Source organism: Melopsittacus undulatus, chromosome 10 (assembly GCF_012275295.1).
Source record: "Melopsittacus undulatus isolate bMelUnd1 chromosome 10, bMelUnd1.mat.Z, whole genome shotgun sequence".
NCBI classification, from domain to species: domain Eukaryota; kingdom Metazoa; phylum Chordata; class Aves; order Psittaciformes; family Psittaculidae; genus Melopsittacus; species Melopsittacus undulatus.
Window position 1 is genome coordinate 9,533,340 of NC_047536.1, and position 19,167 is coordinate 9,552,506.

The window sequence follows — 19,167 nt, forward strand, 5'->3', positions numbered from 1 at the left end:
ATAAACCTTAACTTTTCGCTGAGGCAATCCTGTCCCAAGGTACCACATGCTTGAGACAGTTGCACAAATGTATCTCTGTAATCCCCCTCCCCATAAACACCTCTATTTATAGTGCTTAAAATGTTGTAATGGCCTCATCCATCATCCTGAAAGATGAAACTCGCTGGCTGTCACAGGTCAAACCTCCTGTCCCTTCATTGACAAATATGTCTGAAAATCAGTGAAAACCTCCCTTTAACCCACGCAATAGTAATAAATTCCCCTCATGCTGGATGGGGAGTACCTGGCCAGCATAGCATGGGCTGTGCAGCAGCAACCAATCCTGAATAACCCCTATTTCAATTTCCAATTTGACTGTCACTGTATCACAGTGCCATGTTTCAAGAGCTAAATCCCAAACAGAAGTCAGGTGCTGTGGTGTTTTCTCCACAGAAGTTGCCTTCCGAACATTTTGTTACATTATTTTGCTGTCTTTCGCCTCCATAAGGGAGGGAGCTCTAATGCATCTCCCTCAGGCCCACGGTAAGGCTCACTAGAGGAGCTCCAGCCCTTCGGTGCTAAAGGGTGTTACAAACCTACAGTGTTTGGGGTACGATTTTATTTTGAGATATTACACATGATATTACAGCAAATAATGCCTGCCAAAGGACACCGGCTTGGGGTGCCCACAACCTGCAGGCCTGCCAGGGCCCGGCCGCGCCACCAGCCCTGCATTGAGGAGGTCGACCTGCCCTCCACAAAGATGGCGGCCCGCAGGGGTAACTGCACTCCTCTGACCAAGATGGTCGCCCCGCCGGTACTCATCGGACCTCTTGCCCATACTTATGATGGCTGCCAAGCTGCGGGCTACGTGCCAAACACAAAGGTGGCCGCCCCAGCCGGGGTGTTCCCTGCCCTTACCAAACATGGCGGCGCGGAGCAGCAGCCGGCAGGCGGGGCGGGGCGTGCCCGGGGGCGGGACAGGGGCGCGCCCGCCGCCGAACCGGAAGCGCCGCGCTGCCTCCTCCAGCTGGTTGTCATTTCGTGCGGCAGCTTGGTCCTGAGGAGACGGGGCTCGGCAGCGGCCGGGTGGGGAGGAGGAGGGAGGCACCGGCTGCGGCACCGAGGCAGGAAGCGGCGGCCGCTGGGGGGGTGGGGGGAGGGGAAGGAGACAGGAAAAAAGGAGAAAGAAAAAACAACAGAAAGAGGTAAAACAAGGCAGCGGCGGCAGCAGCGGAGGTTCCGTGCGGAGGACCCGTCGCAGCCAGGCTCGCGGCTACCGGAGCGCCTCCCGACTCTCCGGAGGCGGTGTCGTGGCAGCCGGCCTCCCCCGCTCCCCGTTCTCCCGTCGTTGTCGCCCGCGGAGCCTCCCCGCTCCTTACATCGCCGGCAGCAGCGTCCCCCGCGGCGACCCTCCCGGCGCCCGGCCGGTTTACATGAGGGGGAAGGAATCCCGCCTGGAGCCGAGAAGACGCGCAGCAGGGGAAGGACTGCTCCGAGGAGCCGCCGCCGCCGGACCGCTCGCCCCGGTTAGTCCGCCGGGTCCCCCCTCCGCTGCGCCCAGCGGCCGAGACCCCGTCCCGTAATCTCCGGGAGATTTGGGAGAACCGGTTAAACACCTTCCATGGGGGAGAGAGGAGCCCGGCCCCCCGCCGCCAGTACCTTCCCCTCCCTGCTGGAGGCTGCTCCTCTCCTGAGGTAAAAAAACCCCCTCCTGCCTTCCCCAACACCAGGACTCTTGCGAGGGAGGGGGGACACCGCGGGGGCACCTCACAGAGAGCCGGGGCCTGGCGAGCCGAGCCTGGCCGCCCCTGCCCCGCTGGATGCCGAGTCCTTGAGGAGAAGGAGGCACAACACACACACACTCGCACATCCACCGGCCTTTCAGCCCGGGGATCGCTGTCTGCGGGGAACGCGCGTATCTCGGTGGAAAGAAACGAGCCCCGCACCAGAACCCACCCTTCCAGCAGCAGTGAGAGCAAGAAAATCTCCTTCCCCTTCCTCCTGCACAACTCGCTGTCCCCTCCCTTCCCTTTCCCCGAACTGTGAATGCTGATTTCTGAGATGAAAATCTTCCTCATCGGACAGCCAGGACTCATATGAAGGACACGCAAATACTGGATCATAAATAAGAAGCGAGTCTGGCGAGCTCAGAAACCCAGCCCAAAAGGAGCAGCATCAAGAATCCACCCTTCTCCTGCACAACTCACTCCCCACCCAACACACATAGAATACTAATTTCCTGAGATAAGATCTTGCCCCTTTAAACAACCACACACGCGCACATACACAGTGTATATTATTACTAAATATAATAGGTTAAACCCAACAGCACGGGGGAAAAAGCCTCTTCTGCAACTTGCTCCCCCTTTTCACCCTTCTGAATGCTGAGATCCTGAGGTAAATTTTTCCCTTACCCACAGCAAAGACTCTTTTTGAACAGGACACAAATATATATTAGATTATAGAGATGTATTAAATTATTCCAGATTTAAATCTATTTTTTGCTGCCAAGGGGTCGGGGGACCAGACGTCATTGTATTTTCTTTTTTTTTTTTCCCTTCCCTCTTAACTCATTTATGGGTGAATCAAGGCTGCTGAGGAGGAAGAAAACAGGATAGCTACAATCTCTTTATTCTTATTCCCCAGAAGCTTTTTCTCTTACTGCTGTGCATTTCCTTTAGAAAAAGGAAACCTCTTATTTTGTGAACCAAAGATTTATTTTTCCCTTCCTCCTGGCCAAAGGAAGGAAACAGACAAAATTGACACATTTAAATAGTTGGAGAGATCTAGCTTTTGCAAAAAAAGCAAACATCTTTATCCAAATCTGAAATAGCGTGGAGGGAGAAACTGGAATATCTAGCTAAAATCAGGATACTAATCTCGCCTCAGAAGAGGACGAGGTAAACACTAAACATCAACTTGTTTTTAAAGGGAGGATTCAAACCCTAAATATAATAAATGGGGGATTACGGGTTTGGAGTGTTAGTGCAAAACAACACTGGAAATAAGTCAGCTTTTCCAGTCAGATTTCATCCACATCTGCAGCCCCCACACCATCATCAAAATGCAACCCCCAGTCCTGCTGCTTTTATAAATAATAACACAGCTGCCAATGGCAGTAGTGCTGGGTCAGCTTGGCTCTTTCCTGCTCCAGCTGCCCATAATATTCAGGATGAGATTCTGGGGTCAGAAAAATCTAAAACTCAGCAACAGGAAAAGCAAGAGTCCCTAGAAAAACAGCAGCTTTCCCCTGGTCAAAGTCAGGAAGCAGGCATGCTCTCTGAACCTGAGAAAGCTAAAACTGAAGAAAATCAGGGCGATAATTCTTCAGAGAACAGCAATGGAAAGGAGAAAATAAGAATAGAATCGCCGGTGTTAACAGGATTTGATTATCAAGAGGCTTCAGGGCTAGGTACTTCGACGCAGCCCTTGACGTCCACTGCATCTTCTCTGACTGGTTTTAGTAACTGGTCTGCAGCTATAGCTCCTTCTTCGTCTACAATAATCAATGAAGATGCAAGTTTTTTTCACCAGGGAGGGGTCCCTACTGCCTCAGCTAATAATGGTGCTCTGCTGTTTCAGAATTTTCCACACCACGTCAGCCCTGGCTTTGGTGGTAGCTTTTCCCCCCAAATTGGACCCCTCTCTCAACACCACCCTCATCACCCCCATTTTCAGCATCATCACAATCAACATCAGCAACAGAGGAGGTCTCCTGCAAGTCCTCATCCACCTCCATTCACACATAGAAATGCTGCTTTTAATCAGTTGCCTCATTTAGCTAATAATCTTAACAAGCCACCTTCTCCATGGAGCAGCTACCAAAGTCCATCGCCTACACCATCTTCATGGAGCCCTGGTGGAGGTGGATACGGTGGTTGGGGTGGGTCCCAAGGTCGAGACCATCGCAGGGGACTGAACGGAGGGATAACACCCTTGAACTCCATCTCGCCCTTAAAGAAGAATTTTGCAAGTAATCATATCCAGTTGCAGAAATACGCTCGACCCAGCTCAGCCTTCGCTCCAAAATCGTGGATGGAAGACAGTTTGAATAGAGCTGACAACATTTTTCCTTTTCAGGTGAGCACACTCTCTTATATCCATAAGGAAAATAACACGTAAGTGTATCAAAATGCCTTAGAAAGGGTCAGGGGTTTGAACAGCACCAACTGATTGTATGACTTCTGTGCTTGCAACTAAAAATATATATAACTTGAAATGTCATCGTGTGAATTATGCCCTGAACTGTGAGTCATGTGGTTTATTTTTATTGTGTTTTGTTTTGGTTTTTTTTTTAATAGTGGTGATCATATAAGTATCTTTAGCCCACCGGACATATGTATTAGCCAGTTTCCTACACTTTGATAGCTGATGGACAAATTCAGCTGCAAGTAGTGAGTATATTTACCAAAAGGAGAAAGGAATAAAGTGCTGCCAGATGACGTATGAAGATACGAGCCCTTTTTAAGTACTCAAGAATGTACCACATCTGAGAAAAAGTATGAAGTGTTTGTATTTTCATTTATAGTGTCAGATGGACTTGTAGTGCAACATCATTTTGTAGCAATTTTTGGAAACTCTGCTTTTTTTTTTTGTTACATGGTAATTAGTGCAGTTTGTTTTCCTCAGTAATAGCAGCAAATTTTACTTACAGGCCATTAAATCGTTGTCAAAAATAGATCTAGACAAGTGGTCTCCTATATTTTAATGTGGCCGTATCCTGACAGGAGCAGGCTGTCTAACAGTTCAGCCTTTCCTCCAAGCTGACGTTTTATGAATTTGGAAAGAACTGTATAATGTTGAACCTAATTTGCAGTAAAAATTATGCTAGAAGTACTCTTCCTTTCACCTGACCCCTAGTTAAATCTAGCTTTTATGCTTGTCTGTGCTTTTTGTAAACTCCTTTAGGGTGAACAAAAAAACCCAAGAGTTCTTTTACATTTAGAGGGTTGTTTTTCAGTATCTTCAAATGAGGGCAAAAGTAAAAATGTCAGAGTGATTGCAGTATTTCTAGCCATGCTGTAAGAAGCAGGGTGACCTACATTAAAACAATTTGAAAGATCTGAAGATAAAAACCAGTATGTTTCATGTTGTAAACAACCCTAAAGAAACAGAAATCTATTTAATAATGACTTCGTGGATTCAGACCAAGGAACAGTTCAGGTCTGCTTCCTCTACTGTTCAGTTTCTGTTTGGTTTGCAGGGTCTGCCTGTGCAGCCTTTTGACAACAGAGCAGCTGCTGGCAATAACTTTCCATTAGAGACCTTTATTCTACTGCAGAGCTACTAGCTGGTTCAGTGTCAGGTAGAGTCTTTGTAAATTTAGAATGCATAATAATAATTGATTTTAATGTCAGGATTTGTAATTAATATAATGAACCTGTGTTCAGCATACCAAATTTATACACTGAAACCATTAGAAAAAGGGACACAGCTGGAGTCGGTCTTTTTTCAGCCTCACTGCAGCGAGACTTGGCTCACAGTTTAATTCATTCTCTACCCTGACACATAGCTGATGTTCAGAGTGACAGAATGAGATCAAGTGTGTCCTTGTTGCTGTGTATACAGCCCAAATACATACACAGCGATAGAAATGTGCTTGGTTTGACATCAAGGAAATTTCAGGAAATTGGCAAAGTCAACCTTGACTTCTGGGTTGTGTTCCAAACATAAAATAGCAGACCCATGTATTTTGATCATGGTAAAGAAATAGTTTTTGTGTAGCATGTTGGTATCTGTTTACATAAACACTAAGATGAAGCTGTACATGTCAAGACCAAGTCTGACACTCCTTCATGCCAAGAAAAGGAAAGTGTTGGAGCGAACTGCTTTCCAGTCTGTTACTATCACTTCTGTGAAGAAAAGGGCAGGGCAGCAAAACAGGACTTCAGCACTGCAGACCTACAAAGATGCTGATTGATTTTGAAGCCATCTTGGACAACTGCTTTTTATAACCTTCTTTTTGTATAAAATCTTTAGCTCCTTTGGTCCCTCAGTCATTTGTGTGTCGAAAGCATCCTGAATTTTTGAATCGCTGGAAACAAATTATGTAAAATTGGACCTTTGACGTATTTTTTTTTTTGCTTATGCTGATTGTATGCCTGACTTCAAGCAGAAATAAGGACTTTTGCTTATTATATATTTGTGTTCATGCATATATATTTGAAGTATCCTTGGTGATGCAATCATGTACTGGATAAGGCTATTTTGTTACTGGAATCTTCTTAGATTCCTGTTTAGGAAATAATTGAAAGCTGTCTTTGCTGCAGCAACATAATGGAGTAATTTGATACAACTATCCCTTTCATTTAATATTTATGTTTTGCTGCTTAAATCATTAACAAGTGTTGCATCAATCTAGTGAAAATTAGTTTCTCTAGAAGGCAAGATATAAACTAGCAATTGCAAATATTTGGGGATCACTTTTTCCTCAAAGGTTGCCTCTGCTTCAGCACTTGGTGAAACACAGAACTCCTGTGTTTTGATGAAAATCTTAGGGTAACCAAGTGTAAGTGCTCATTTCCTCTTCAGAGAGGACAACATTGCATAATGTCCCTATAAGCCACTAATGTGAACAACTGCTCACTTCAAATATTTCTGCCCATGGCCCTTAGGTGCTTGCAATGAAGTGGGCATTCCAAATGGCACAGCTAAAAGGAAAATAATGTGATGATCTCTTTGATAATCTTGCAATCTGATGATTGCTTGCTCGGTGTTCAAAGCTTCATGAAAAACATTGTGCTTTTTGTTCTAAGTGTTTTTCCTTTGGAATTCTGTCTCCTAGCATTTCAGAAGTAGCATGTCTGTAGGAACCTCTTGTTGCAGAGATGGAACTGGAAGCAAGGTCAGAGAAGACTGTTACCAGATCTGCTAATGAAATTAAGTTTTGATATTGTGCTTTAGCCACTGGGCAGGCTTCCCCCTTCAGATCTTTTGAAAAGAGAAAAGCCATTGTTCTTTGTGCATTCATTTGAAAAGGAAATGGTCTCCAAAAGAAAAAAATGGTTTCTGAATTTAAAAAAAAAAGCATCTTTTGGATAGAAGAGCCTTCCCTGAGAATTAATAAATGAAAATGCTTTGACTGTGACTATTGCATCTTAAAAAGTTACTGATTTTTTAAAAATAATTCCTTCTGCTTCTCTCCCAGCAGCACTGATAAAGTAAGTGCTCAGTAATTGCATTTTACTGCAGCATTGCCTTCAAGATTGTTTTGGCTTTCCTTTTGCTATGTACTTGCACTTCCTCATGAGAGTAGAACATCCTGCCTGTTATGCAATGAATAAATCTTGCTTTGATAGGCATTTCCAGGTTTCCAGATCTCATCTTCAAATGCATGATGATGTTTTTTAAGTTGGTCTTTGAAGGCACAAGCAAGTTAAGCAATAGTGTTCAGCTTTCTGTAAAAATGCTTAAAAATAATTTGTGTTTCTTCCTGGAATCAGCCTTAAAATAATTGCCCATTTCAAAGAATTCTGTCCATGAGAGCAGTTCATCATATCCACTTGTTCAGAATGTTTTTTCCTTTCTTCTGCAGTGGCTAGTTTCCAGGTATATCACCCCTTCAAATCCATTGAGGGGCTGTGCCAGGGAGACTTTCTCTTCCTTCAGGCAGATATGGAATGTTTAAGAAAACACATACGTGATTACAGAATGTGTTTGAATTCTGAGCCATACATCATGATTTGTTTGCCCATAGAAATGGTTTGATTTAATAAGTGTGTTAAACAAATTCACAGGGTACTGGAAGTAAAAAATAACCTCTTGAATGCATTTGCTGATCTTTCCTCTTGAAGGAATTTGGCAAATAAATTTCTTTACCATGCCTCTTTATTTTACTATTTGTTCCTTGTTTCTGAAGAACCTTTTTGGGAATCATGGTGGCTGGTTGTATAAAACCAGGCAATTTATTTTGCAGCAAGTTTTGCAGAAGTTTATTCTAGCAGCAGCAATTATTCCAAGAAATTTCAAGCTATCATTTTAAAGGAGAATAAACACTTGAAACTGGATTTTTAAATGTCTGTTCACCCTTTTTTCTCTAACGACATCAGCTGTGTAGTAATTAGTGTTTTGTGTGCTGTTCCCCACAGCTACTGATCTATGGAATTAGAAGCAGTCTAATGTGGTATGACATGCACAAGTTAAGTACTGTGGAAGTTAACACCGTTCTTGTTTTATAAACTTACTACTGACGTTAATACTTTGGCTTTGGCCCTCCTGTGTGTTTTTGACCTCAGGGTTTCTTTTTAAAAAGAGCTTTTGTTAGAAGCTATTTGAATTATGTTTGTATTTTCCTAAGATTAAAAGAAGTACTCTTATTATTAAACATTTTGCTTTGATAATTACATACTTAGCAGCCCAGCTAAAGATTGAGAACACAAGATACTGTGGAAAATAAAGATACGTAAGAAACTTAGTATGTGGATAAAATAGCATCAGACATGTTACTGGAAATTTTTATAAAGGTCTGTAATTTCTAACACTTAAAAAAAAAAAAAAGTTCAAGTTTACTAAACCAGAAGTGCTCCCTCCCAAAAAAACTCCTATGCTATGCGTCATTTAACTTTTCCAGCTTTTTCTTATTGTTCCCTGTTGAAGCTATAAAAGATGATCAGGGCAGCATACAGCAACATCCTTTCAGGAAAAACCTGTTTATTCAAAGCCTTTAATTCACTGGATACTGGACTGGGAGCTGGAATACAGCATTTGCAGTGTGGTGGGAAGGAGGAGAAGCTTACCCAGAAACAAAATCAAGTCCAAATTTGCTTTGCAATTAAAAGAAAAATGTGGAACTTGTATTTAGTACCTACAATACCACCTCTCCCTACATGCTTTGCCTTGCCTGAGACACAAGGATTTTGAATTGTGGGAAATGTTCACAAGGTTTCAGAAAGTTTCAGACTTCCCAAGCTATAATGAGGGTAGCAAACATAGTTGTGAGTTTTCTAATTTTCACAAGTATTCTGGTTTGACAAGATTTAAATACATAAAATAGGCCCCAATTTTACAACTATACCTACTCCATAATAAATATTGCTTAACCACCTGCAATAAATTACTTAACGTGATGGCATGTTTTGTATGATTACTGATGCCTCAGTCTTCAGAGAAATCAGATTTTATAAGATCATGCATACCCTTAGCTATCAGCCAGGGCTCATACCTCACCAGGCTTTACTTGTACAGTTTGGGGTTTTAGCACTGGAAGGCCTATCCTGGGAGGCACGGAATAGAAACTCTTGGGTTCTGGACTTGTAATTGTTCAGGTGATGATAATGCTGTGAGTGCAGATTAACTATAATGCATCTGCACTTTAATACTTAAGTTAGGTGTATATTTTTGTAATGTGCAGTAGAATTTAGGTGTGTGATTTTTAAGTGCAAAGTATGATCATCCAGTGCATGAAAAATTCATGTTTACTTTCTTCTGTAGATGAGGATGTCCCATTATATACATTGTATATGCTTAGCACCAAGTGACTTTCTTTTTGGAATGACATGTCTTTGGACTTTGAAAAAAATAAAACTGGAATAGGAATCAGAATTTAGTGATTTCCTATTACAAGTGGCTTCATTGTTTTACAAGACCTCTGATCTGTCTGGGTGCTAGTGGGGAAACCACTGCAGTCCCAGAGGTAAAGTGGTTTGCTTATGCTGTCTGGATCTAATGACAAAGTTGTGACATAAGTCCTGACTTCTTCTCTGCATGCTCTAACAATGAGATTGCATTATTATGAGCACTGCACGTACTCACAAATGATTTCTAGGTAGTAGGAGAATCAGAATCTGAACAATTTTTCTGTAGACAGGAGTGGCCAGTGTATAGTTCAAAACCTTTGTGCTTGCTGATGTAGAATATTTAGTCTTGACAGCTCTCTCTTAACCAGATGTGCTGTCACTTCTTGTATATTATTGCGAAAACAATACTGCTTATTCAACATTATGGTTGATGAATGTCTTTTGAAATGTTGGCTGACATTTTCAACATAGGCATGTATTAAGACTGCAGGTTGATTTCTTTCTTTTTGGTTTGTTTGTTTGTTTGGTTGTTTTTTGTGGCCTTGTGTTCAACCTGTTGTATTTCTACCTCAGTTCTATTTCCCCAGGATAAATGTGTGTGCCCTTTGAGCCCTCTGATAAAGCAAACTTTGAGATGCTCTAAACAAACTTGTGTAAAGCCAAGTTCTTGTGATTAACCTGGATAAATAACAGCAGGCTGTAGTTAACCAATTTTGTTCCTGAAGTGTACATACTCTGCTTTAGTCTAGTCTGTCATTACCTGTGTATCTTTTCTTTATAAATAAATCAAAAAGTTTACAGTAAGCAGTCCAGCTCCATGCAAAGCACTGCAACTCTGTGAATTGATCCATTAAAAAAACACCACTATAGTGTTACTAATTCTGTCCACGTGAAGTCTTTTGAAGAAAACATCACTTTTTTTCCCCAAGTACAGTGTGGTTTATGTGCTTTACAACTTGTAACTAACATCTATCTCACCTTTAGTTGCCAGTTAATGATCAGTATCTTGACTGTTACAGCTTTTCTGATGTTATGTAATTAAATGTATAGTTACAAGTTTGTTCAACAATATGGCCACTACCATATGGCCTGTCATCAGTCTTTATGTTGGTTATATAATACATATATACATTTCAGATATGAGTTTCTGATAAAATGTGCAGGTCAATTTGGAAGTTAAGACAGGCACAATTTGTGCTACTTTTTTCAAAGCAGTCTCACTGTCAAAGGCCTTAAACTAATATAAAACTCTGAAATTTAAACTACCAGTGATGACTTTCTGTAGTAGCATGAACCCTTTCAGCACTGCAGCAAGCAGTCAACTCCATTAATGGAGTTCTTTTAGAAGAAGCACTGTGCAAGCCTCTGAACCAGATAGGCATGGCATTTTGGCTGGTCTTTATTTAGGATATACATGACTGACATCTTTTCATAGGATAGAGGTATTTTGTTTATTTATATTTATATACCAGGTTCTTGAATTATTCTGCATTTCCAGAGATGTGGATTTCTGCGTTAATTCAATGTAACAGTAATAGTGGCTCTTAGTGTTGTGCTTAACATGATTTGCCAACTTCTAATTGATAAGCAGAGGCATAGAGGAGCAAACTGTTTCAAACAACCCAGGAAAAGCAATCTTCTCAAGGGTGCTGAGGCTGGGGCAATTCGGCACCATGAACTGACAAAGATGATTAAGTATGTTGTAAGCACAGAGACCTTTTTTGGAAAGATAGGCAAGAAATGTATACTAGCATACAGGTGTACTGAGGATGCTCTAGCCTATTGCGGTTTTCTCCATTGCTGTACAAGTTACGGGAACCACTGGAGAGCCTGAGTATGAATGTGGGCCACAGTTTAGCCAGTCCTCCTTTTTGTGTGATTGCTAATAGCTGCAGGTAGGAGTGTGACCAATTAACCTTTTGAATCAGTGTGCAGGGTTGTCTTTTAAAATGTTTGTAGTAGGAGTAGAATCTTAGTGACCTTATACTACAAAAGTGACAACTATCTGGTGCACTCAGAAGGGGAAAACCATAAACTCGCCAGAAAAAGCTTCCATTGGAGATGTGGTGTTCCTATCAGCTAACCAGTTCAATTCAAATTTCTTTCTCAAATGTTTGAACTCTCTGTTCTCAAAATTAGAAACCACTGTAGCAAACCTCCCTGTTCATTACTATAGCTCATCCAATATGTGTATTTTACAGACAAGAGGCTATCTTTGGGCTCATCATACTACAGCGTGTATACAGCACAATGAACTAGAAATTACTTGGACTGGGTTTCTTCCTTCACATCTCTTGCACAACTGAAATGTTAAGAGCCACAGATTTAACAAAGACTTGCAACTACTGAGGTTCTGCACTTTGTGAAATAACAATTTTCTAGCTGTTCATGGCTTGGACTGGAGGTCAGTTCCACACAGAGAAGCACAATACACTTTTGACAGTCAGAATGGAAGAAGGCCTAGCACTGAGGAATAGCAGGTTTTCAGAAAATACTCCTACCTGTGTTTTAGGCTATTTTTGTCATGCTGTGAGGTCTGCTGAAAATGTAGAGATTGTTTTCTAGTATTCATTCCTGAGTTACACAGCTGCTGGATCCTAATGGGCTCAGGATGCAGACCCAAGGATTTTTACTCCATCTTGCTAAGCTATTTAAGTGTAAATAGAGTTTGAAATAGTTATGAACTAGTAATATATAAACCAAAACAATAAATTATTACTGGGAACGGAATAAACCAGTAGGTAACGTGTGAAAGTAAAGCACAGAATTTGAATGCTTGTGATAAGTTTCTTTAAGGTGTGTCACAAGGACATTGTAATATAAACGACCAAGGAAAGAAATGCTGTGCAGAGACAGGGCAGCACTATGCTTTTTATAGCAAATTTGATATTGGGCTGGACTAATAAAGCAAATGGTTCCAAACTCTGGTCTTTCTAATTCTATTTGAAATGCAGCATATCCAGGTAGAAATACTTCACCTGTTTTGTATCAGTAATACACTGTTCTGAAGAGAGGAAAAAAAGTTAGAAACTGTAATTGAAGAATAGCATTTCTAGAGGTTAGAATGTAACTTATGAATTTGGAAATGGACCAGAACTCAAGAGTTCCTGCCCTTAAAATTGTATTAGGTGTTTAAAGTCTGAGATGACTGATTGTTGTCTGATATAAAGAATACCTCTTGCAACACTGTGATCAACACTGCTTTAGCACGTCATAACTGGAAGTAAAGGGCATTATAACTTGATACACAACAGTCTTTGTGCAATACTTTTTTACTTAACCACTGGTTTTAAAATGCTCAAAGCTGGGTGTGTGTGCTCTGGAGAAATTTCAGCTTCACAGCTAGAGTTAGGGACAAAAAACATATATTCACTGCTGTAATAACAATAGTCATAGAGAAACAGTTTAGAGCAAATGTCTGTCTTGAATTGCTCACATTTTGCTTTCTTATTTTAAACAGATATTTTCCATGCTTGCCCTTAGTTCAGAGATTAATCTGCCAGAACAGGAATAAAGTAAAATCTTTGGATCTATTGTTAGAGTTCTTCTTTCAAGGTTGATTAATATAAATGTATAAAATTCTGTCCAAATGTTTCCACAAATGTTTAAATGTATAAATATGTAGATAACATGGATAGGTAATTTGGGGAATGATTTTTTTTCTTCCGTTAGTGACCTTTTAGGATACTGAAAGGGTCCAAAGTTTATATATGATATCAATTATTCTGAATTTGCTAATTAAAATAATGCAGTGCTAGGATATTTTACATTGTCTTACACTATATAATGTCAGATTTATAAGATATGGAATTTATTGTTTTAATTGGGAAAGTCTGAACCATGCACATGTTAAATGATGGCTTTGGTTAAAATGAAGGACAAATATTTGGTAAGTATACATCAAATGGCTTGAGATAATGAACCAGTAAAGTACATGAGACATCTTGCCTCCCATTTGTTGGGTCCTCCTTCAATTCTAGCAATGTTTGGAATACCAGACTTGTGAATTCAAAAAAATAAAAATGAGAGCAAAGTTATCACCTAGTAAACCAAGCTATTTGGAGCAGTACTAATTGTGTGGAATACTTAGAACTGACTGTGCAGAACTTGATTATTTCAGTTGTTGAAGTAGTAATTGAGGTGAAGGAGATTCTATGTGTTTCTGGGTTTAGATTTTTTCTTTCAGTTTGGGCTGAAATACCTAATTTATGCTTTCTCCTTGCAATTCTGTCTCCTGGGACTTGATCTTTACTTCTTAACTGTGAAATTATTTTTAACAAAGTTTAACTGTAAAGCACAGAATCCAAACTAAGTATTGAATTGGGGTTCTTGAATGACTGGATATGATAGCTGTAGATCAGATTCATATTTCAGAATGTTCTAATTTTTAATATTCCTACATCAGACTGACTTCAGTGGTGTATGTGTTTTTATTTATGCTGTAGTAATGCAGAACAAACCTTAAGTCTTTATGTTTCAGGTGGTCTTGTTTAACAATGTGTGTTGCCTAAACTGGCTTTGTCTGTATTTGCTTGCAGGATCGCACAAGGACTTTTGACATGCATTCACTGGAGAACTCCCTAATTGACATAATGAGAGCTGAAAACGATTCATTGAAAGGTAAATTTAGAAAGGGACTATTTCCTGCAGTAAATATTTGGGAATACCTGCTTACTTAGAATAAGAAAACTTCATTTTGGGGTAGAAAAAGTACAGGGTAGGCCTCCCCTTTTTTTTTCTTTTTCAGTTGTCTCTACATGAAGCTATTGCAACACATGAGCACTTGAGTGTGGTTTGTCTTTATGCAAAACAATGGGAAACAAGCATAAGCTGATCTTTTGTGTAAGTTGCCAGTGTTGTTTGTAATAGTTGCAATGTACGCAGCCTGTAAAAATGATCAACTTCAAGCATTTTTGAGCAGCACAGTGTGATGTAACTTTTTGCTTAATAGTGTTTTCCTGCTTAAGTCATAGTTCTTTCTGCCTTGGGGAAGGGAAGCATGAATTTTGTCTATGTCATTTTGAGAAGAACACAGAGAATTTCATCACTTTTTCTTTTTTTTTTTAGTCCTTTGCCTCTCTTTTTGTTGTGGCCTTGAACCGCAGAATTCTTTATAGTATTGGGAAAGGGAGGTTCAACCAACCAGCAGTTATGATTTATCTTTTTTTCTTTTTGGCAAAGGTAATCTTTCTCTGAAAATATGTCAACTTCCAAAGTATTCAAAGCATTGTCTACATGTTTTATCTAAACCTGAATAGAAACTGCTTACGGTATAAAATTGAGAAGTCTAGTTTTGTATGAGTAATCTATTTCAGTTCAGTGGTTACTTGTATAAGTAAATACTTAGGCTCATTATCTAAGCATTCAGTTTTGTTACCAGTCATGAGACCACTAAAAAAACAAACCTGCGTTTGTGGTTTCTTGGAGTAAATTTCAAGATATCAAGGCTTGTAGTGTTAATGTAATCTGACTTGTTTTAATAGCGACCAACCTTTGATAAACTGGCAATACCCTGCATTTGTTGTATTCACCGTTGTCTGAAATGCAGCTTGCATTTCACATCCCCAGTATACCAAAAAATACACTTTCCTATTGAAATGACAAGGAGAGCTTAATATAGGTAATAGCAATGCCAAATGAAATAAAACAAAAAATACATTCTCTCTTTATGTCCTGGGAACCAGGCTTTTATTAACGACGATTTTATTAATTGCTTTCTTTTGGTTTATATGCTGTCTGGCAACATCCTATGCCCCAGCATTGCATCTCAAACCGAAAACTGAGTGCCCTTCCTTAACTGCAGCAACTGGGATTTGCCCTGAGACCTTGTATTCAACGGTCAGGCAGGCCCAACCCAGCTTTTAACTGATGAAATCTGGCAAGATAACAACCCAAGGTGACATGGCTGTAGAGCAAATAATATTTCCCTTTAAATATTAATTCAGCAGAGTCAGATTCATATGTATTTATACTCAGTAACTAAACAAGGGTAGTTCTGCTCAATAATAAGACTTTTAGTTTCAATGCTCTGAAAAGATTCTTTGCAATTGAAATATATTTTAAGTGCTTACCATGTTTAAAGAATGATGGAATGAGTGTGTCAGCAAAGAAGATGTATAGTTGTGAAACATGTTAATTCCTGCTTAAGCTTGATTGTTAATCCTCTCTGCAGAACAACTTATGGTTTATCTAAAGTTTTGTGTATGTTGTATCCTTCTGATTGAAACACAGTAATATCAATCAGGTATTGCTCTGGGAATTATTTCTTAAGTTCTTTATAAATTATTCTGTTTACAGTTAATAGTTATAAAACTATAAAGAAAAGGCCTTAAAACTGAGTGAAAAATTTATGTTGTCCTACGTGAAGCACTCTGTTGTGAAGTCTAATTTTTCAAGGATTTCCTTGGCAAAACCATTAAGTTTGCTTATAATGAAATGTGCAGTGTACTGAATTTGCTGCTTGTCTGGCATAGCATACAGTAACTTAGTTGCTGCAATATACTTAGGAATGGATCTTTACTCAAACTAGCATTTGCTGTGTTGTGGTAATGTGGCAGTGATCGTCCGTAAGTAGGGCAGGATTTGGAAGGAGAGGAAATAACTTTAGTTAAACCAACTTAGAGCTGCAAAAAAAATCATAACTTGGTGTTATAAAACATATTACTAGTCAAGTCTGAAGAAGGGTTTGTGTTCACAAACCTATTGGGTTTTATTCATCTGTATTGGTGTATGATTATGTCTTAACACAGACAAAGGACTAAAAAAAAAGTTGCACGCCATTTCAAACACCTGCAGTTAAATAAACTGATCTATAAGATGTTTTTTATTGTTCTTTTTAAATGGGTTAATCAGTGTATACAGTGCTTTTAAACTAAAGTTGGAAGCTCTCAGAAAGGAAAAGCTTCTGAGTTTGAGACTTTAAAAATAGCCCAGGCAAGACACTAATAAAACATACTGTAGAGAGCAATCTCAGAATGGCATGGAAATAATTTAGATGATCTAATAGGTCTCACTTCTATCTTGTGAATCTTTGAGAGGCTTTAATATTGACTCAACATTAGTTTAGTATGTAACACTAACACCACCCCCTTTCATATTGTAATGGACTTCAAGAGAAAGAAGTGCAATGTTAAAATACACCTTCAAAACAAAGTTTGGACATGATAATAGATATCAGTTACAGTTTGCAACATGCTGTCTCTTGGAAATAATTTCTGTCTTTAAATGGTCTGTTCAGAGCAGCAGGTTTTGGATCCCGTAATAAAATTTTAAGGGGAAAGTCTTAAAAATTTAACAAAATCCTTTCACAGTGTGTACTTCTTGACTGAGCTGATTAGGTTCTGCTGGTTTTGATTTGTTTAAGACAGTAATAATTATGGTCTTGAGTTGTCTTGCTATATGAAATAGTGTTTCCTGCTTGAGGTTCAAAGGTGGTTCTTTAGTATCATCAATTCAGTACATTCAGTTTTACCTTTGGTAGGCATTTTACCTCCTCTCCCCCCTCCTCTTTTTAAGGTATATTTTTATCCCTGTTCAAATCCTCTTCCTTTGCTGAGCAGCTGCCATTTCAATATGTTATTTTTATCCACATGAGTGAGTGTGCTGCATGCTGCACAGCCAATGACAGCCTGCAGAAGCCTTTCCCTGAAGACTAATTGCATCTTCTTTACAATGTATTCGGTCTTCATGAACTGAGCCTGGGATCCAGAGACTGATTCCTGAATCTGGGTCTTCCACATGGCAATTTGAGCATAACTGTAATAGTAGTAGATTGACTAAATATTTCCTTGTTAAGTGACACTGAACTGTCTTTAAATACTTTATAACCACAGACTGTTTTATTACTGAAAGATCCTATGGTTCAGTTCAGAATATAAGGTTATTGCCTGGAAATTATGCAAAGTGAAATGGATTAAAGAACCAGGCCAGTACATCTGCTTCTGGCACTGCAAAGCACTCCTGCAAAATTTGGGTGTGAATAGCTCAGTATTTGCATGAATGCTGTGAAGTGAAATAGTCTCTAAAGAAATGTACTTGCATACAAAAAGGAAGGTTTTGGAAGTAGCGTAAGGTCAGAGTATACATGCAGACACTGGGACAGACAGTTGAACAGCAGCTCTAAATTTTATGGCGGCAAAGGTAGAATGATGAAAACTGGCACCATTTAGGATTTCTCCGAGCAAGTAGATCTACTTAACTATTTTTAAATCAATCATCAGCTTTTTCATATTGATCTGAAAAACTGTCATCTCAGCTGTGAAGGAAGTATGTAAACCTCATAAAGTGTTCTTTGATGAAAGGGACCAAAATAGTTTTGACAGTGTTTTCTGACTGTCAGATAAGAAATTGAACAAGTTGTTTCTTTTCTAGCTGTATGGATTATGTAACATGTTTGTGTTAATTGAGTAGAATGGGCCATTTGGTTTCCTATATGAGCCAGAAAATTAATGAGAATCTGGTGAGAATCAGTTCCAATTTTGCCAAGGGCTAAATAACAAAGGCTGCATTTCCTTTTAGGGAAGTGGTCCTTTATCTATCAACATGAGCTATTTGAAAGTGTAAAATAATAGATTTTGAGATTTTTCTTATATTTTAAACTCAGCTTTGCTTTCATAGCAGTGAAGAATTGACAGCAAAGCTTCAGGTTGGTGGCTAAGTTAAACCTTTCTTCCCTGCTGTTGGTCTGTGTGGAGTTATGTGATGTAGTTACTGAGCTCTGAAAGTCAAAGGCCCCTGGCAAGCGTGTACACAGACCTGCCTCATCTTCACACCTCTGGTGCCTTGTGCATGTGAGTGAGGCAGGGGTAGCTCACACTAAACCCTATCACCCAAGGCGCTGTTCAGCCTGGCCTTGAACACTGCCAGGGATGGAGCATTCACAACTTCCTTGGGCAACCATTTTACTCATTACTCATTTGTAAGTTTTTAATGTATCCAGTTTAGGGTAAAATGCACAGAAACTCTTGCTTTTGCAGCATCAGGCTGTAGACATTTTTTTTTGTAGACAATTTGGATTTGCCCTATTTGTTTTTGGAAGCTGTCATGAATTACTGTCTTGAATGGTTCCTACTCAGGATCTGCTTGAATTTTACCTCCTATTCAGTAACCAGGAAAGGCTAATGCGATTTACAGACTTGAGTGCATATTAATTAAGAGGAAAACCAATTGTTCTACTATCTCATAATATTGCTGAACTGGGTCTAATAGCAATAAACTACAACTCATGCTGGTGGAGCTGTGATGGGGAAAACACAGTCTATGTGAGGCTTACTTGAAATCAGCAGCTCCCATTCCTTTTGCAACCTACTATTTCCAGTTGGGTTAGAGTACTACTAACAAGTGAGGGCATGCTTTCTTTCTAAATGCAGCCAACATTCAACATTTTGGGGTAATGTTCAGTATTTTTAGTCTTCTGGTATGCTTTCCTCCCTAGTTCCTCTCTTGGCAGCTGAAGTGTTTGTTGATTTAGCTCTGATGTTTGTGTTTGCCAGAGCCTTTGTTTGGAAACAAACAACCCAGTAAGAAAATGGGATCACCTGGGCAGCAGGAAGGAAGAGAAATTTTATATTAATACATACTGCAACCAGATCATTATTTATAAGTAATCACAACCATACACAATGTAAGGTTTTACATCCATTGTCAATGATCTGATAAACTCACAGCTTTC

General features: G+C 39.7%; 1 protein-coding gene across 1 annotated transcript in view; it reads left to right on the forward strand.

Annotated features, from left to right (window-relative positions):
• Positions 1-1,161: 1,161 nt before the first annotated feature.
• The window catches only part of CPEB4 (cytoplasmic polyadenylation element binding protein 4), a 42,683-nt gene continuing 24,677 nt past the window's right edge, over positions 1,162-19,167 (forward strand). The window contains exons 1-2 of the mRNA XM_013127362.3: positions 1,162-4,062; positions 14,036-14,117. Coding sequence (XP_012982816.1) covers positions 2,941-4,062; positions 14,036-14,117 — 1,204 coding nt within the window. The 5' untranslated portion in view covers positions 1,162-2,940. The remainder of the gene's footprint in view (positions 4,063-14,035; positions 14,118-19,167) is intronic.